Consider the following 17,162-nt stretch of genomic DNA (forward strand, 5'->3'; position numbering starts at 1 on the left):
TTTAATTAGGCTGAAATTAAACTTTTCGTACAGTTTTGTTTTTTTTTTTACATTTATTCATTTTTGAGAGACAGAGAGAGACAGAGCACAAGCAGGGGAGGGGCAGAGAAAGAGGGAGACACAGAACCCAAAGCAGGTTCCAGACTCCGAGCTGTCAGCACAGAGCCCGACGCAGAACTTGAACTCACAAACAGCGAGATCATGACCTGAGCTGAAGTCGGATACTTAACCGACTGAGCCACCCAGGCGCCCCATTTTTTGCACAGTTTTTTAAGGGGAAGGTCATTACTTACTTTAAACAATCACAAGTGACTAATAAATGTGACTCTGTCATACGAAAGATGTTATGGATGGCCCGGGCAGCTAAAATTTGCCGCATTGTTTCATAAACAACATCTGGATTGTCATCTGATTTCACCTCCATGGAACCAAGAAATCGGACAATAAATAACTGATGAAGAATAGAATCTACAAAAGAACAAGATACATTATATATTTCTAAATTCCACATATCTCTTCCTAAGAATAAAACACACTGTCACCTTTTAGATTTTGTAGTAAAAAATACAACCTAGTAGAAGTATTTACAATTACTCCTAACTACAGTGTTCATGTTATAAGAAAATTAAGGTCTCAAATTCAAACAGCAAAAGGTTCTGCTTCAACAATAGGTGGTTCTTGTACTATTCTTATACCTTTGCTGTAAGCTTGAAATGTATCAAAATAAATAGTTACTGCAAAAAGAAAAAAAGTCATGCTCCAGTTAGCAGAAGAAAACATGAACTGCTAGGAAAAACTTAAAGGACAGCTTCTGCATTGAGAATTTGACTACGAGGTCAAAAGTATGATATTCTACAATTTTAATGACATCTTTAAGCCTGATTAAGTTCTGTTGCTTTGAGTGTACTATGAGCAAAAAGAAAGCTATGAAGTAAATGTACCATTAAAACAGCATACATCAGAATAAATAAAAACAAATCCTTCACACAGTTTACCAGAGAATTTTTAAAATATAAGAATACTGCACATCTGTTTTACCTTCAGTTTCAGATTTTGTACCTCCTCCAGATTCTCCAAATGGATTTGTGCGCCTGAAAAGTTTTTAAAAAATTATGAACCAATGGTCAGTTACCATGAGCCATATGGAAGAAACCTCAATCATTGAAACTGGAGTTAAAAACTAAGAGTCACAAAAACTTGTACACACATTTTTTTTATAAAGCTCTAAAATGCCTGATCCTGTCAAGGTACGCTACTGATGACCACCCTACTCTGACAAAGGCCTCTACCTTCACACTTAGCAGGCTGAACTCAAAGCTGCTGCATTCTAGAAGATGTGGATGAACTATAGACAGACACACACACGCCCCAACATCCTAATAAACCATGTTGTGAAAACCTTGAATTCAAATAAAGGGGGAAAGGAATAGCCGATTTAGCTTCAATTTTATCTACCTAAGAAAAATGCCAAGGATTTCCTGGGATTTTAAAAACCTCTTTTTAGGTCCTTTATTACATGTTGCAAGTTAACTATGCTGACTTGAACATTTTTAAATTTTAAACCTGTATTTCTGAAGGCATATGTAATGGAATGCAAGAAGAAAAGCTAAGTAGGGATGAAGCTACCTCCCCTAAGGGTGCTTGGTTCTTGGCACACCCACAATGAAGGAAGAAAAGTACAACTGAAAATAGGTTTTATAAACAAACAGAGAGCTAAGTTGTTTTAAATAACACTGACATTAAGATAACATGAAATTGATCTCCATAATACATGTCTGACCTATTCTATCAAATCCTAAGTAGATTTCTATGATCAAACAGAAATTTTTTCTTGGTCATAGCCATGTATATCCAAATTAATGTATGAGGTGTCCAACCTACTTAAATAAATTTGCCTTAAGTCACATTTCCTTCATCCCAGAGCCAAAAACAATTTTTTTAACAAATTTGATATTTCTCATTATATAAACAAAAGATGATTTATTAATGATTCACAACATGAATTTAGTGCCTTCCTGGAGACTTTTTTTTTTAATATTTATTTTTATTTTTGAGAGAGAGAGACAGAGCATGAGTGGGGGAGGGGCAGAGAGAGAGGGAGACACAGAATCTGAAACAGGCTCCAGGCTCTGAGCTGTCAGCACAGAGCCCTACATAGGGCTCGAACTCATGGACTGTGAGACCATGACCTGAGCCGAAGTCGGACACTTAACCAACTGAGCCACCCAGGTGCCCCAGGAGATTTCTTACTCTGACTCAAGATGATATTTTTCCTTTTTTTTTAATGTTTATTTTTATTTTTTGAGAGAGAAAGAGAGAGAGAGAGAGTTGGGGGAGGCACAGAGGGAGAGGGAGACAGAGGATCCGAAGCAAGCTCTGTGCTGACAGCAGAGAGACCAACGTGGGACCCAAACCACAAGACTATGACCTTAGCTGAAGTCGGGCACTTAATCGATTGAGCCCACCCAGGCGCCCCTCAAGAATTTCTGAAATATTGTCGTGACCTAAAGAATGGACTGTTAGCTTTCTTCTGCAATTTTAAGAGCAAATACCAGAAGCAGATAAATAATTCAAAATTAAGTAATCTCAAAAAAAATTCAAAATTCTCTTAAACTGAATTGCCTTCACTTATTTGAGGCAGAAAACAAAGAGAAAAACCTACATGATTCTTTCTCAACTACCAAAATTAGGTAATTAAAGAAAGTACAACACAGCTAATATATCTATGTGAGACACACTGTGTAAAAATGGAATCATAAACCTTATAGACCATAGAACCGTATCACTATGATGCCATCACCCACCTGCCTCCCTGGCCAAAGGCTTTTGCCTGGCCAGGCTGATCTTCACACACAGGAGAAATGATGTCAAACTGTATTGGAGTGTCTGGGGCAACAAGAGAATCTAGAGAGAGGGCAGCCAAATTTGTGGACTCAGATCCCAAGGATCCTGAGCTGCTGGTTCGAGCTGTCGGTGGCCGAGATTGTCTAAGCACAGAAGAAAACCAGAAGGCATTGCATTTAGTTTTCTCTTTTGGAAATTAAATACAAACTATGAGAAACTTTTTTTTTTTTAAGTAGGCTTCATACCCAACAGAGCCCAACATGGGGCCCGAACTCACAACTCTGGGATCAAAACCCAAGCTGAGATCAAGAGTCAGACACTTAACTGACTGAGCCACCCAGGTGCCCAGAAAATACAATTTTATGTCAGTAAGAGGAACAGAACAAATTTCAACAAATACAATCACAGCTACTTATTTAATAACAGACTTCTTTCTTTCCAATGACTAAATTCAAAAACATAAATGACCTCACTCTAGAGATAAACACTAGGAAAATTTGGAATCTTTTTTATTTAGCATTCTCGCTGGTAAATTTACCAATTTGAAAATATACTTTCTATGTCTGGGGGGCATATTTCGTACTAACGTAAGTAGCACTACTAAAATCAAAGTGTTTTGCTAACACTTTCAATAGCCCATATAGTTTTAAGACATTTTTTTTTGAAGTTTATTTACTTATTTTTGAGAGAGAGAGAACAAGCAGGTGAGCAGGGGAAGAGGGGGGGAGAGAGAGAGAGAGAGAGAGAGAGAGGGAGAGAAAGAGGGAGAGAGAGAATCGCAAGCAGGCTGTGCACTGTCAGTACAGAGCACAGTGTGGGGCTTCATCTCATGAACTGTGAGATCATGATCTGAGCTAACCAAGAGTTGGACACCTAACTGACTGAGCCACCCACGCGCCCCAATAGCCCATACAGTTTTAAATAACCAAAAGTCTGGTAACTCACCCTGCCGGGCGCAGACTTTCATGCCTCTGCTGGAAAGATGGGGAAGGAGTGACCGCTTCCAAAGCTGACTGATTTACTCGTGCAGCAATTTCCTATTTTGTTTTTTAAAAAGGACTAGAATTAGTAAAGCAAGAAAACCAAAAGTTTGAACAGAACTCTGAATTGTCAGAATGCTCTTGAGTAACACTTAAAATGCAAACTGGAGTAACTAAAGTAGTTCCACATTCCATCTTAATATTAAGACACATAATTAACTTTATAACATAGTAAGCTTCCTCTTACTTCTTACAGACCTAGGTCTTTAAATATTTAACTACCAGATTTTCTAGACTCAGGTTTGTATTGTTAGACCTAATACAGCATCTACAACACATTTGCTAAATAAATAAATTTAAGAGTAGGAAACAAGCAGAAAATATCAAAACTATTAAAAATTTTTATAACTATACAGCTGAGTGTTTTCATGATCTTCCAAAATATATTTACGCTCAGAAACATCTACATATTTATTAACTGATGAAGTTATCATTTTTGGACCAAAATGTGAAAGAAAGCTTCCTATAAGAAATATTTTTAAACTTCATATTTCAAACACTGGCTACATAAAATAGTATTTGCATTAGAAAAAACATCATGTAACATTTAAAAAAATTTTTTAAGTTTACTTATTCAGGCAGAAAGAGGGGGACAGAGGATCCAAAGCAGACTCTGCACTGACAACAGAGAGCCCAACGTGGGGCTCGAACCCACGAACCGTGAGATCATGATCCGAGCGGAAGGCAAATGCTTAACCGACTGAGCCACCCAGGAACCCCGTCGTCACTTAACATTTTTGCATTTCTGTGTCTTATAGTTAGCAAAAATATCACGACAATGCTACAAGTTGATCAGAATTTCTCCTCTCATTGAACACAGATAAAGTAATTCTGGATAATCTGGAAAATACTACTTAAAATTTAGAGTTCTGATAACTTGTGGGAAAGTAAGATAACCCTGAATTATTCAAATGCAAACACTGTATTCACCACGTATTCTCTAGGTATTAACAGATCATCCAACTTCCATTTTAATTTTTTGTTGCTCCCAAGTAGCATAACAGAAAGGAAAAGCTAGACTGGCAACAGATCTAATTACTACAAGCAAAAGGCTTCTCTACAATTAGCACTAATTTTCTCAGATTAGGCTCATAAAATTATTATACAACTAATAGAAGTTACTAATATTTTGGAGATCATGAGATACTGTTTCTTTATTCAAAACTTGTTCCCAGGAATCTAAGTCCTAGGTGTCTTGGGTGGCATTTCAAAGCCATTATGATAAAAACAGGACTCTTCAAATTGTTCTTTCATTCACTTGAGCTTAAAACCTGCAAGTCATCTTTAATTCATCTCCTTCATCCTTTATATTGGTCAGTTAGTAACTAGTCTAGTCAATGTCTTTTTACCTGTTTCTACAATGTATCATTTCTTCTCTCTTAGTTACCAGGGTGTCCAGACCCTCAGCTCATCCCTTATTTATTGTAATGGTCTCCTACATGTTCCCAGACACCCCTGTCTAATCAACTATTATCCAACAACAGTTTAAGACTTAAAAAAGTGAGGGCTTCCTAAAGAAATCAGCCCTGTTCTGCCTCAACTCAAATTATCAGTACTGCACAGCCTTGCGGTGTCCTGGAGGCGGCCGGGTTCACAGCACAACTGGGCCCACCAAGACCGGCAGAGGACACACAGCTCCTGTCCTAAACCAAGTCTTTTCCCAACTACACTGTAGTATGGACCCACTTGTTTCCTTCCACAGTTCTCTGGGTTCTGCCTGTATATCTGGATTGCACCTACATGGAAGTTCATCTGGCTTGATACCCTTGCTACTCAAAGTGTATGTGGCAAAACAGAGTTCAGGCTGAATACCCGAACCCTAGATATAATATGTATTTTAACAAGATCCCCAGGTGATTTGTATGCATATTTCAGCTTTCAATTATTCTCCAACAAGAAACTTGAACTCCGATTATACTACTGGTTTCAGAAACACAGTTTCTGCCTTTGTACTTTTGTTTTTATTCTCACGTCTGTAATTTCTTCTCTTATCCTCAAAATATGGACAAATCTTAGCCAGCTCAGGAGTCTGTATCATCTCCACAGTTTTCTCTAAAATTAAAGTCCATATTTGATCTTAACATTTTCAAATCTTAAGCTTCTAGTCATTACTACACACTTTCAATTATATACTATTTTATAAGAAATGTTACTTCAATGTTATGTTTGTATTCCCATACACAGAGGCCCCTGGAGGGCAGAGCCCTGGCTTATTCTTATTCATCTGTATCCTTATCCATGGTGCTCAGCCCAAGGCTAAATCCAGCATTGATACCCAGTAAATACTTGTTAGCTGACAGATTTCCATTACATTTGAAATAATTTATCTAAGAAGACCAGATGCTCATATATGGATACGTTAAAGCTACCCATTCAAGGGCAAATCAAGATTACAGAATTTGAGAGATTAAGACATAATTAATAAAAGCCATGTAATCCACAGAAGTATTCAATTTTGCCAGATCTAGATATCATAAATAAAAACATTACCTCTGGATTTTCACTTAAATATATTTGTTTGGATATGTTATTTATTGTACAGATCCACTGCAAGAGAAAAAGAAAAAGAAAAATAAGACTTTTTTCCTACAATGCTTCTCTTCTAAACGAGAATGTTCAATATCTCATTGAATAGAAGTTTCATAAGATGTAACACATAATCTTTCTCACAAAAACAGTATTTTCCTATACACATAAATATAGTCTGTGTGTAACAGAACAGTGAATAGATTTATTATTTTTAAAGCCCAAATTAACTTCATACAAGGGAATAAAAATATAGCAATAATGTTAAGTTATAATTTAGTAGCCTGTATTTGTCTTTTTATATCACTTCCCTTCATAATCTCCACCAAATAAGAGAGTCTGGATTCAGATATCATGATTAACACTAATGCAAAAAAGTAAAGAGCTAAATATATTCCCAGCGAATGCATTTTACATACTTCCCTTCTTCAGATTTATAACTAATTAACATAGAAAATGCTCTCTCTTCCACATTTTCCACTTCACTCTCGAGGATTTCAGTCCATGATGAGCCTCATTAAACTAATATTCTGTGTGGTAAACCCTGCAGAGAGCAGACACAGGTCTGTGTTCCTCACAAACCAAAAGCAAGTTTTAATACCTACTCTTTTGCATAAGAGGTAAATAAAAATAGATCTCTATGTAATTTCTAACCTTGTCTTCTACCAACACAGTTATAATACCAGATAAAATGGCTCAAAATCAAGTATAGTATACTTTCATCGAAGAGTATTTCTCAAGACAAAGTTTTTGAAGTGTCAGTTCTTGGTGGTAAAACTTACCTTCCATATTTGGTGCACTAGAAGTAAAACTGGAGCCAAAAATAAAAGACTCATGAGGAAGAACAGACACTCCCAAATTTTTGTTTTTCTGTCTTTCATTTTAAGCTTTACTTGCTTCCTGCCATGCTACATCTGTTGCCACTATGTTCTTAATGCAGCAAATACGGTCTCAGAAAGTTGGTGAGAGAAGAGAATAAATTAAACTGTCACCTCATGATACTACTAACTTGCCAGAAAGCAATAGTCACAAGGTCATTTCTGAAGTCGTGCCTTTAAAAAGACAGACAGCAACGATTTCTAACGTCTCCCCTTATAGGTCTAGCTTTAAAATTGTGTGTGAAACTTAAGAATGTTGCTTGGGGACAATAGATTTTATTTTTAAAAACTTTTTAATTAACTAGGATTTTCCAAATTTCTATCTTAATATTTAGTTGCTGAGATATCTTGAGAGGTTGCTGAAGAAATTAACTGGATAAAATTTTACCTCTTCATGGTCTTTTTTACTTTCTGCTTGCAAAATTGAAGATCTGAAAAAAAAAGAAAGAAGTTTGACCCTTAACTTAAAAAAAATTGATCTGAGAAAATGTTTTATCTTTCAAAGTACATATAAAACCAATCAGTATCAAAACTTTAAAAACCCAAAACACACAACCAATCAATATCTTAGGAAAAGGAGACCACCAGGGGCATCTGTACTCATATTTTAACAACTTTGACTTTGGCTGTCTGTGCCAAAACATAACCAAAAAAGAAACAGGTGCTGTTTTTCAGAAGACAACCTGTAGCAAAAGAACACTGCAAATAAGACGATGCACTTCAACTTTCTGACATATCCTACATATTTCAAATATAAATCAGTAATCCTAATAGAAAACACCAATTATACTTAGTTATTATTTCTTCATAAATATAGTTAAGTAAAATTTTTCAATATATTAGCCACTAACATTGGGATGTTTAGCTTTTCTATAAATGTTACTAAGTTAGAGAAAAAAATAATTACTAATTTTGAATCACACTAGGAATGTGAAATGGGAAATCATGTAAAGCATTATTAGCAATAAAATGAAAAAACAAAAAAGTAAGTACTTGTAGTAACATACTAACAATTTGGTAATTCTGACAAATGAACACAGGGACTCCCAACATCCAGCATGATAAATGACACAGTAACTGACATTCATTACATGTTTAAAGAAGGAATATGAAATTAAACCACCATTTGATAAAAGACAGTGAACCATAGCATCTTAACATAGAGAAAAAATGACTGAAAATTCAGAAGCTGCATCTGAATAGTAAGAAACATCAAAAAACAGTATTTTAATTAAGTAGAAAAAAGCTACAGATAATTTAAACATCATTAGGAAAAATTTTAGATTATGGTTTACATCCTTAGATAGATTATAATGCAGTCATTGTGAAATGTTTTTAATAAGCAGCTGTAGATCCAAAGTGTGTGTGTGTGTGTGTACACACACACACACACACACACACACACACACACACACACACACACACAGTATTTCCTCAAGTATTTTTTTAAAAATGTATTAGAGGGGCGCCTGGGTGGCTCAATCAGTTAAGTGTCTGACTCCTTTGACTTTGGCTCAGGTCACGATCTCATGGTTTATGAGATGGAGCCTCATGTCAGGCTCTGCACTCAGCGCAGAGACTGGGTTTCTCTCTCTCTGCCCCTCCCCCCTCTCAAAATAAATAAACTTAAAAACAAATGTAGTTAGAGTAAAAACTGTAAGGCAACAGACCAAAAAGTTAATTCTTGTTTCTAGTTAGTGAGATTATAGCTTTTTTCAATATTCCTTTTGTTACATTTTTCTGTTTTTCAAAAATTTATTCTAAAAGCTAGTCTATGGGTTCTCAATGCAAAGGTAACAGAAGTTTTAAAAATTGCACATAAACATTAATGGACTAATCATTAACTTAATCAGAAATACATAACATTTAACAATGACATTAGTGGGGCGCCTGGGTAACTCAGTTGGCTAAGCATCTAACTTTGGCTCAGGTCATTATCTCAGGATTTCTGAGTTTGAGCCCCGCGTAGGGCTCTGTGCTGACAACTCAGAGCCTGGAGCCTGCTTCAGATTCTGTGTCTCCCTCTTTCTCTGCCCTTCCCCCACTCATACTCTGTCTCTCTCTCAAAAATAAACAAACATAAAAAAAATTTTTTTTAATAAAAAATAAGTAAAATGACATTGGTATTTGCACTTACTACACATTAGGCACATTACATTATGTTAGATTTCTATTCTTCATAACAATTTACAAAGTAGGGATTATGACCACCCCACCCTCATTTCACATGTAAAAAAAAAAAAAAAAATGGAGCTCAGAAAGGCTATATAACTTGTCTAAGACCACATGGTAAGTAGCAGATTTCAAATTTGAACTTTCTGACCCCAAGGTTAGGGCTCTTTCCACTAACTTGTGCTGCCTTCCCCATACCATGCAGAATTTTCAGTGAACAGTATCTTAACATGAAATCAAGGGTTTTTACCATATGACCTTGTTTTGACAAGGTCATTTAACCTAGTCAGAAAGGAAAATTCAAATCATTTCTACATGATTAAAAGGAAAATGATCTTAATATGTAATAAGCCTAAAATAGCTATAAAATGTCTGAACGGCAAGGAATTATCATGCATTTCAGTAGTTCAAACGATTACAGATTTTATTAATAGTAGGAAAAAATACTAACTTTTTTCCATCAAAGGAAGTGATCTGAAAACAGTACCGCCTGTCTTCACAGTCAACAGCCATTACCGAACAGTTGTCTATGTCCATGGCGAGGCCTCCTGCTACATCCCCACGTGCCTGACTCATTAAGTTTCCACCCTGCGTGAAGTAAAACTGTCTGTCCCAGGTAGATGACACCAAGCCTGTTTTACTAAATGAAGAAAGTACATTCACTCTTCAGTATCAACACACCTGAAATCTCATCATAAGCCAGACACAAGATAAAACATCACAAAGAATCAGCTTGCAAAAAGGCACCAAGGTGCCTAGAAAATACAAATAGCAGTTTTTCAGTCTCTAAAATAAATTCATGTATGCCAACCCACTTTTGCGTGTGTGCGTGTATTTCCAAAACAAGGCTAGAAATGATCAAATTGCAACTGTTATAACAATGTTCCCTAAACTACAGTTCAACTTTCAAGAGAAAAAAAATCGAAAGAATTCATTTTGTTCCTAAGGTTAACTGGCTTTATCCTACCTTTAGGTAAAAACTGAAATTTGACCTGATGGTATAATTACATATAAAGTATGATAAAAGTGATATTTAATGATATTTCATATAATCCTAGATTTAAACTCAAACTGGTTTTGCTTTTAAAATAACTCTGGGGGACCATGAGTGGCTCAGTTGGTTGAGCGTCCAACTTCGGCTCAGGTCATGATCTCACGGTTTGTGAGTTCGAGCCCTGCAACGGGCTCTGTGCTGGCAGCTCAGAGCCTGGAGCCTGCTTCAGATTTCTGTCTCCTTCCCTCTCTGCCCTTCCCCACTTGTGCTCTGTCTCTCTCTGTCTCTCAAAAATAAATAAATGTAAAAAATAAAAAATAAATAAAAAAATAAAAATAATTCTAAATTATTCAATAAATACCTAAATAAAATTTTACTTCTGAAAATTATTCACGTACCCCCGTCAAAAAACTGACAAAAACACTAATACCACTAACTAAAAAGATTCAACCTTTAGTAAAATCAAAATAATTTAGCAGATATCAATTATATATTATGTTCACTTGATATTACGCTAGATGATATACAATATATGAAAATAGCTGTAGTTCTCTTACTTCCTAGCATTAAGGTATCCAGCTTTCCGGGTTAAGTTTCGATTAACAGGAAATTTCGTGGGATCTGGGTCAGGTACATATAAGGGGTCACTGGCTACTTCCAAATCCTCTATTGTCTGCTGCATGGTCTCTACATCATTGTCCATTTCCCTGCGAACACTAACACGGAAAACAAACCACAACAAAGAACTGTTTACCAATCGTGTTTACCTAAACATTTGTTTTGTATATATTTTCTTAAAGAGAGTAGTAGTGGTGTGGGTAGTTAAAATAAAACGAACACATTATGAAACAAATTTATGTTTTAAGTGAAACTTAGATATTACGGCAACAATACTAAATTAAAAAACTACCACACTAAATACCTAACTTTGGAGGAATTTTCAAACTGCTCTGTCCTGTGCCTTTAAAACAATCATTTTCGTCTCCCTGCAGATCTCAGATTGACCACATCACTGCTCAGACTTTTGAACCTGACTAGAATGACTTTCTTTCGTTAAGCTTTCATGGCTTGAAAAGCAACATGTACATAGCAATTCCCACCCATCCCCCACAATTCAGATAACTGTGAAGGTAATTAACTTGTGGTTAATTACTATTATGTGTTTGTTATGTTTAGACATAAAACCTAGTTTAGAATCAATAAAATACCACAAGCCTTGACACAGTTATAAAATTCAGAGTTCAAATTCTGTGGAAAAGATGGTGAAAACACCAAGAAGCATGTGAGACACACTCCCATGGCAGGGAAAATAGCCCTCAGGAAACTAAATGCTAAATATTTGTAGATTATGGCATTTAGCTGTTAAGTTATTCTTGTAACTTCATTTTCAATTTTAAGGAAGAAAATACTTACTTCTGTACACTTGTTCCAATATTAGTCAGGAATTCTTCCAGCTGTTCACTGAGATTTTCAGAACCCATCTTAAAGAAACTTATCTAAGGCAAGAGGGTGTGCATGTGGGGAGATGAGCAACAGAAACACACACAATACAAAACATACTTAAAATGAATCATACAGTCACCCAGATACAAGGTAAGGTAATGAACAAGGGAGTATTCCCATTTGTGTACTAGTTTACAATGACTTCTACTGGGCTTAGAGCAACTGTAAAAACCAGACTTCAATGTCACCATACATTTTTTTAAATATATGCATATGGTAAACAAAAACTGGAAAACTTTAAGTCATATGGATAAACCTATGTTTACCACAAAGATAAGTTTTATACTGAGGAATAATAAGTGCTCATATTTGAAGAAATATCTGAATTTCCTTAAACTCTTAATTTTTAGGGACGTGCCGTCTCATATTGACCAAATTTAATTTTCTAGCCTCCTCCCTGATGCACACCTCCTGGGACACTCTGGGGTTTCAATCTATTATTTTTAATTCAGGAGGTATGCAGGGAACATGAGACAAACTCAAACTTGCCCATTCTCTTTCAAATCTACTCTGAAGCAAGGGTGAAAGGAAGTTCCAGCAGAAGTAACTGCAGAAGTCATTTAGCTTTCTGTCCCTTGTCCCCAACCTGTGATGGACAAGGACTAAATACAAGGTAAGTAATTTCATTTACCTGAAAAAATGTGAAATTTTCATTTGCAAGGAAAACCATTCTAGCTTCTTTAAAATAGTATTCTGATGACATTTTAAATTACTTTTGAAAATACATACCCAAACAGAATATTGTGACCTTAGTCTGTAATACCCTAATGCTTAACATGAATATCAAACTCAACATCAAGTTTTTAGAACAGTTATAATCCAAAAGACAGTACAGCCAGTATTCACCTGAGCTTGCATGTATCCGAGTAGAGGTTCTAACAATGCTATTTTCTTTTTGTACTGAAGAGTATTTAATGCACAAAAGTAATGCATCATGGTCTGGTGTTGTTTTTTTCTGGAGGTGTAGACATCTTCTGTGACTTCATACTTTACCTTCAAATAAAAACATTAAAAATACTATTATATATCTAATTGTGTACTTATGTTTAATTACTTTAGTAGTGGCTATAGGAAAGAGCCTACCCAAGGAAACAGGTGTATTACCAGCAATTGTGCATCTTTATTTTCTAAGATACGAGAAATCCTATAAAATATTGGCTAATTTTCCTGTCTTACTACCAACTACTCCATCTTAAAATGCACATGTAAAGCAAATTCTGCACATAACTAAGTATGGTACAATAACTGAACTAAGTGTGGTAGAAAAAGTCTACCACACAGAGGAAAGGCAGACAGTGGTTTGGTATTAGCTTAGCCATCAGTCTTTGATCTTGGTCAGTTCACAGCATACCCCTCTTCTGGTTCTCCCCCTGCTGCTCTTCCTCTCTTGTACTTGTTTTTCTTTACCCACACTTAAAATATGTGTGCTCCTTTAAGTTCTTGCATTCAGACAACAAGCATTTATTGAGCACCTATTATGCACTGTGCATTAGGCTCTTCTCTCTTCTTGCTTTCCTTAGAATGCCTAATCAAGTACCCAATACCAAGTATTGGGATTGTATATCCCAATACACCAATGACTCTCAAATTTGTATCTCTTGCCCTTCACTCTCCTAAGTGTCAGAAGAAGCACATCTCCAACTAGGCTCTTTATGTGTGTGTGTGTCCACATGTGTGTGTAAATGTGTTGGAAACATACAAAACTAAATATAGTATCTTCCCCACAAACCTGTTCCTCCGTTTCTTAGCTCTCTTAATTATCCCAAGATCCACCCCATCATCCAAGAATTATAGGACTCTGAGGCACCTGGGTGGCTCAGTTGGTTAAGTAACCGACTTCAGCTCAGGTCATGATCTCGCAGTTTGTGAGTTCGAGCCCCGCGTCGGGCTCTGTGCTGACAGCTCAGAGGCTGAAGCCTACTTCAGATTCTGTGTCTCCCCCTCTCTCTACCCCTCCCCTGCTCATGCTCTGTGTCTCTCTGTCTCTCAATAATAAATAAATGTTTTTTAAAAATTTAAAACAACAAAAAAAAAGAATTATAGGACTCATTTTCAATTCCTCCTCCTACCATAAGTCTTGTCAGTTCCACTCACAAAATATTTTCTAGAAGTATTTCTTCCTCTCCACTTTCCATAACAACCTTAGCTGAGGCTCTGCAAACTATTTTGGTACTTTTTCAATGAGTTCCCACTAGTCCTGTCCCCTTCACATTTCCAGTAGTATTTTTATTCTGTAACACAACTGCATGGTGTTACCCACTTAAAATCCTTTAAGTAGGATTCCTTTAAGGAGGCTGCCCACTTTCTCTAACTCAAATTTCAAAGTCACTGAAATAGCCCCAAACTCCTTCTTTCTTGTCTTCTCTGCCACACCTCCCCAAATACATCCTATGCTCCAGACACACATCATTATCATAATAATTATTGCTAGAATTTAATGAAAACTTGCTACAAGCCAGGTACCCTGCATGCATTATCCCATTTCATTGTCAAAACTACTGAGTGTTTTTGACAAGAGAAATAAAGGCTCGAAAATGACGTCAGACAAACAAGCAGCAAAGCTGAGATTTGTTCTCATGCAGTCTGACTTAGAGCCAGTGAGTACTCCTAACCTTTACATTCTCTAGACTCTACCATGTGCATCTGCAAAGGCTGTTTTTCTTCCAGGAACGCCCCTGTCCCCTGTCCCAAACCAGTGACTTTCACTCATCTTCAATCCAAATAGCACCTCCTAAAAGTAAAGCCTTTCACCAAATCACCAAAGTTAACTGAGGCTCTCTGTATGTTCTTGCAGCATTTTAAGACTTCTATTTGTTAAGTACTTAACTCAATGTTAATTCATGGGTTCTCTTCATCCTCGTACTCTGGTACCCAATCCAATCCAGCTGTACGCCTTCACATAGGAATATGCCTTCCTTAAGTGCATATTGTCCACTCCTGAGGATGGGAGTGGAGCCTATTCACACTCTTGCCTCATGGTACCCGACATATAGCAGATGGTCAAAAATTTTTCAAATAAAACAAAATTGGTAAAAGAATGTTTTTAAAACTACCTGGAATAACAACAACAAACCTGGAACAGCCAGAAGCAGCATAAAAAATACACCAAAATTCTAACCTAGACCTTTAAACTATTTCGTAATGTAGAATTCAAAATGTATATATTTTATCAATATTTGCACCGTCAAATAATCAGTGAACTAAAATTAGAAACTGAAAGTTCTTCGTACTGAACTTTATGAGACACATTCCCTTTACTGCGTCACAGTAGCTGTTGCACAGTAAACTGTACCCAGTCGTGGATTCCCACAAGCGATCACTGTCTCTACCAGCAGCCACAGCCAAGGCTGCAGAAACCAACTCTGAGGACCAGAGATCACCTCACTCAAAAACATCTAGTGGAATCCTACTCAGCAAGCCTTGGATCAGGCACTGAGAGAGAAATGATCTTAAGGAGCATCCAGATGAACTTGTTAATAATTTCTTTGTTTTTTACTCACATGCATATCTCCTATTTTGAAATAGAGTGAAATATTTCTGGATTTCTCTTGTGGAACAAGTATCAAAAACTACGTATATATTCCGTGTAAATGAGAAGGTCCTCATAACAGAAGTTCATTCAATTAGGTATGCAACAATTCAACTGTTTAACCACTGTATCTCAGAAGACACTTCTGAATACATACATAGTCAAATAAAAACAGGACACATGCAATGTTATCAAAACACAAAGCAAAAGGAGCAATGTTATATACTGTGCATCAATTGCATTTTTGGAATAGTTCTGTTTACTTAGAAAATTTTGTCAGCAGAAAAATAGTTTGTTCAAAGAGATAATTATGTCCAATAATTATCAGAAAGGCTTTGAAACAAATAGAAGGAAAGAATCAAGGACAATACAGAAAAACATACAAAGTAACTGCTAGCTACTATGTTTAAACAGGAAAAACCAGACCATCTAATGAAACAATTGCTAATTGTGATACTAAAGGAGTAAGTATGTATCACACCTTATCATTTTCTCTTTTTTTTGACAATCGGCTATATCTGTTAATTGCAGCATCATGATCTGGAAAAGAAATAACTATTAACAACAATACAATAGTACCTTACAAAACTTAAAACTTACCTGACAAAACTTAAAACTTACCTGACAAAACTTATAAACTTACAAAACTTATAAACCAAAAAAACTTTAAATGGTTTTCACATGTGCATCTTTCAACAAATGTACTAAAGCAAGAATTCTCTACCATATGAGCAATCCACTTAAATGTTCCCATTATGTTTCTACTTATTTAATTGGCAAACTATTTAATTCCAAATAGACTGTACTCCACTAAGTTTTTTAAAGTATTTTTCAGTATAAAAATGGCAAATGTTCACTAAAGACAACTTTGGAATATACAGGAAAACAAGGAAGGGTAAATATTACGCCAATTCCTCGGGTATTATTAAGACAACAAACTGAAAAATTTGATTTAGTTTCCTTTTAAATTTTTCTTGTAGCACAAATAGTGCAACTTAAATAAGAGCACTGATTTACATAATATTCACTGAAACTTTTAATTAGGTTCACTTTTTTCTACTACATAGAACATAGATTTGTGTTGATAAAGAAATAGATCACTGCGAAAACCAACTGTAAAGTATTCAAAACTTACCATTACTAGCAATCTGAAACACTTCCTTTAATGTCAATATTTCTGGAAAAGTTCAAGAATAGTTTCAATTTAGCATATTTATGAAATTTCTTAAATTTTGTTTAGAAAACAGTAACTGCCATTTAAGCTACAATTAAAATTCCAAGTAACATTTCATAATTCAACAAAGTGAAAAAGTTATTCTGTGTTTCAAGTAGCCTATGGAACATTCACTATTATTAACAACAGTTACACCAACAGAAAATCGACTTGCCACAAATTAGTAATATGACACAAAAACAAATTTTAAAATCATTGCAAATTCTAAGATATGCAGATTAGTCTTAGTACCAGCATGCAACATATTCTTTTATTTATTTATGTTTAAAGAGAGAGAGAGAGAGAGCAAGAGAAAAAGCACACAAGCAAAGGAGAGGGGCAGGGGGAGAGAATATCTTAAGCAGACTCCACACTCAGCGTGAAGCCCAATGCAGGCCTCCATCCCATGACCCTGGGATCATGACCTGAGCCAAAATCAAGAACTGGTCACTCAACCAACTGA

At 35.8% G+C, this 17,162-nt stretch overlaps 1 protein-coding gene across 3 annotated transcripts in view; it reads right to left on the reverse strand.

Moving 5' to 3' along the window:
• The window catches only part of APPL1 (adaptor protein, phosphotyrosine interacting with PH domain and leucine zipper 1), a 56,091-nt gene that overhangs the window by 25,294 nt on the left and 13,635 nt on the right, over window positions 1-17,162 (reverse strand). For 2 of the 3 annotated variants that reach the window (XM_086697848.1, XM_086697847.1), the window contains exons 6-17: window positions 16,622-16,663; window positions 15,968-16,026; window positions 12,804-12,950; window positions 11,868-11,950; window positions 11,012-11,170; window positions 9,912-10,100; window positions 7,677-7,719; window positions 6,375-6,431; window positions 3,790-3,881; window positions 2,805-2,987; window positions 1,039-1,091; window positions 294-468 (exon numbers count right to left, since the gene is read on the reverse strand). In XM_086697848.1, the coding sequence (XP_086553974.1) occupies window positions 294-468; window positions 1,039-1,091; window positions 2,805-2,987; window positions 3,790-3,881; window positions 6,375-6,431; window positions 7,677-7,719; window positions 9,912-10,100; window positions 11,012-11,170; window positions 11,868-11,950; window positions 12,804-12,950; window positions 15,968-16,026; window positions 16,622-16,663 (1,282 nt within the window). The remainder of the gene's footprint in view (window positions 1-293; window positions 469-1,038; window positions 1,092-2,804; window positions 2,988-3,789; window positions 3,882-6,374; window positions 6,432-7,676; window positions 7,720-9,911; window positions 10,101-11,011; window positions 11,171-11,867; window positions 11,951-12,803; window positions 12,951-15,967; window positions 16,027-16,621; window positions 16,664-17,162) is intronic. The other variant, XM_086697849.1, reaches the window with a different exon arrangement.

Source organism: Puma concolor, chromosome A2 (assembly GCF_028749965.1).
Source record: "Puma concolor isolate L17-30 chromosome A2, mPumCon1.1.hap2, whole genome shotgun sequence".
Taxonomy (NCBI): Eukaryota; Metazoa; Chordata; class Mammalia; order Carnivora; family Felidae; genus Puma; species Puma concolor.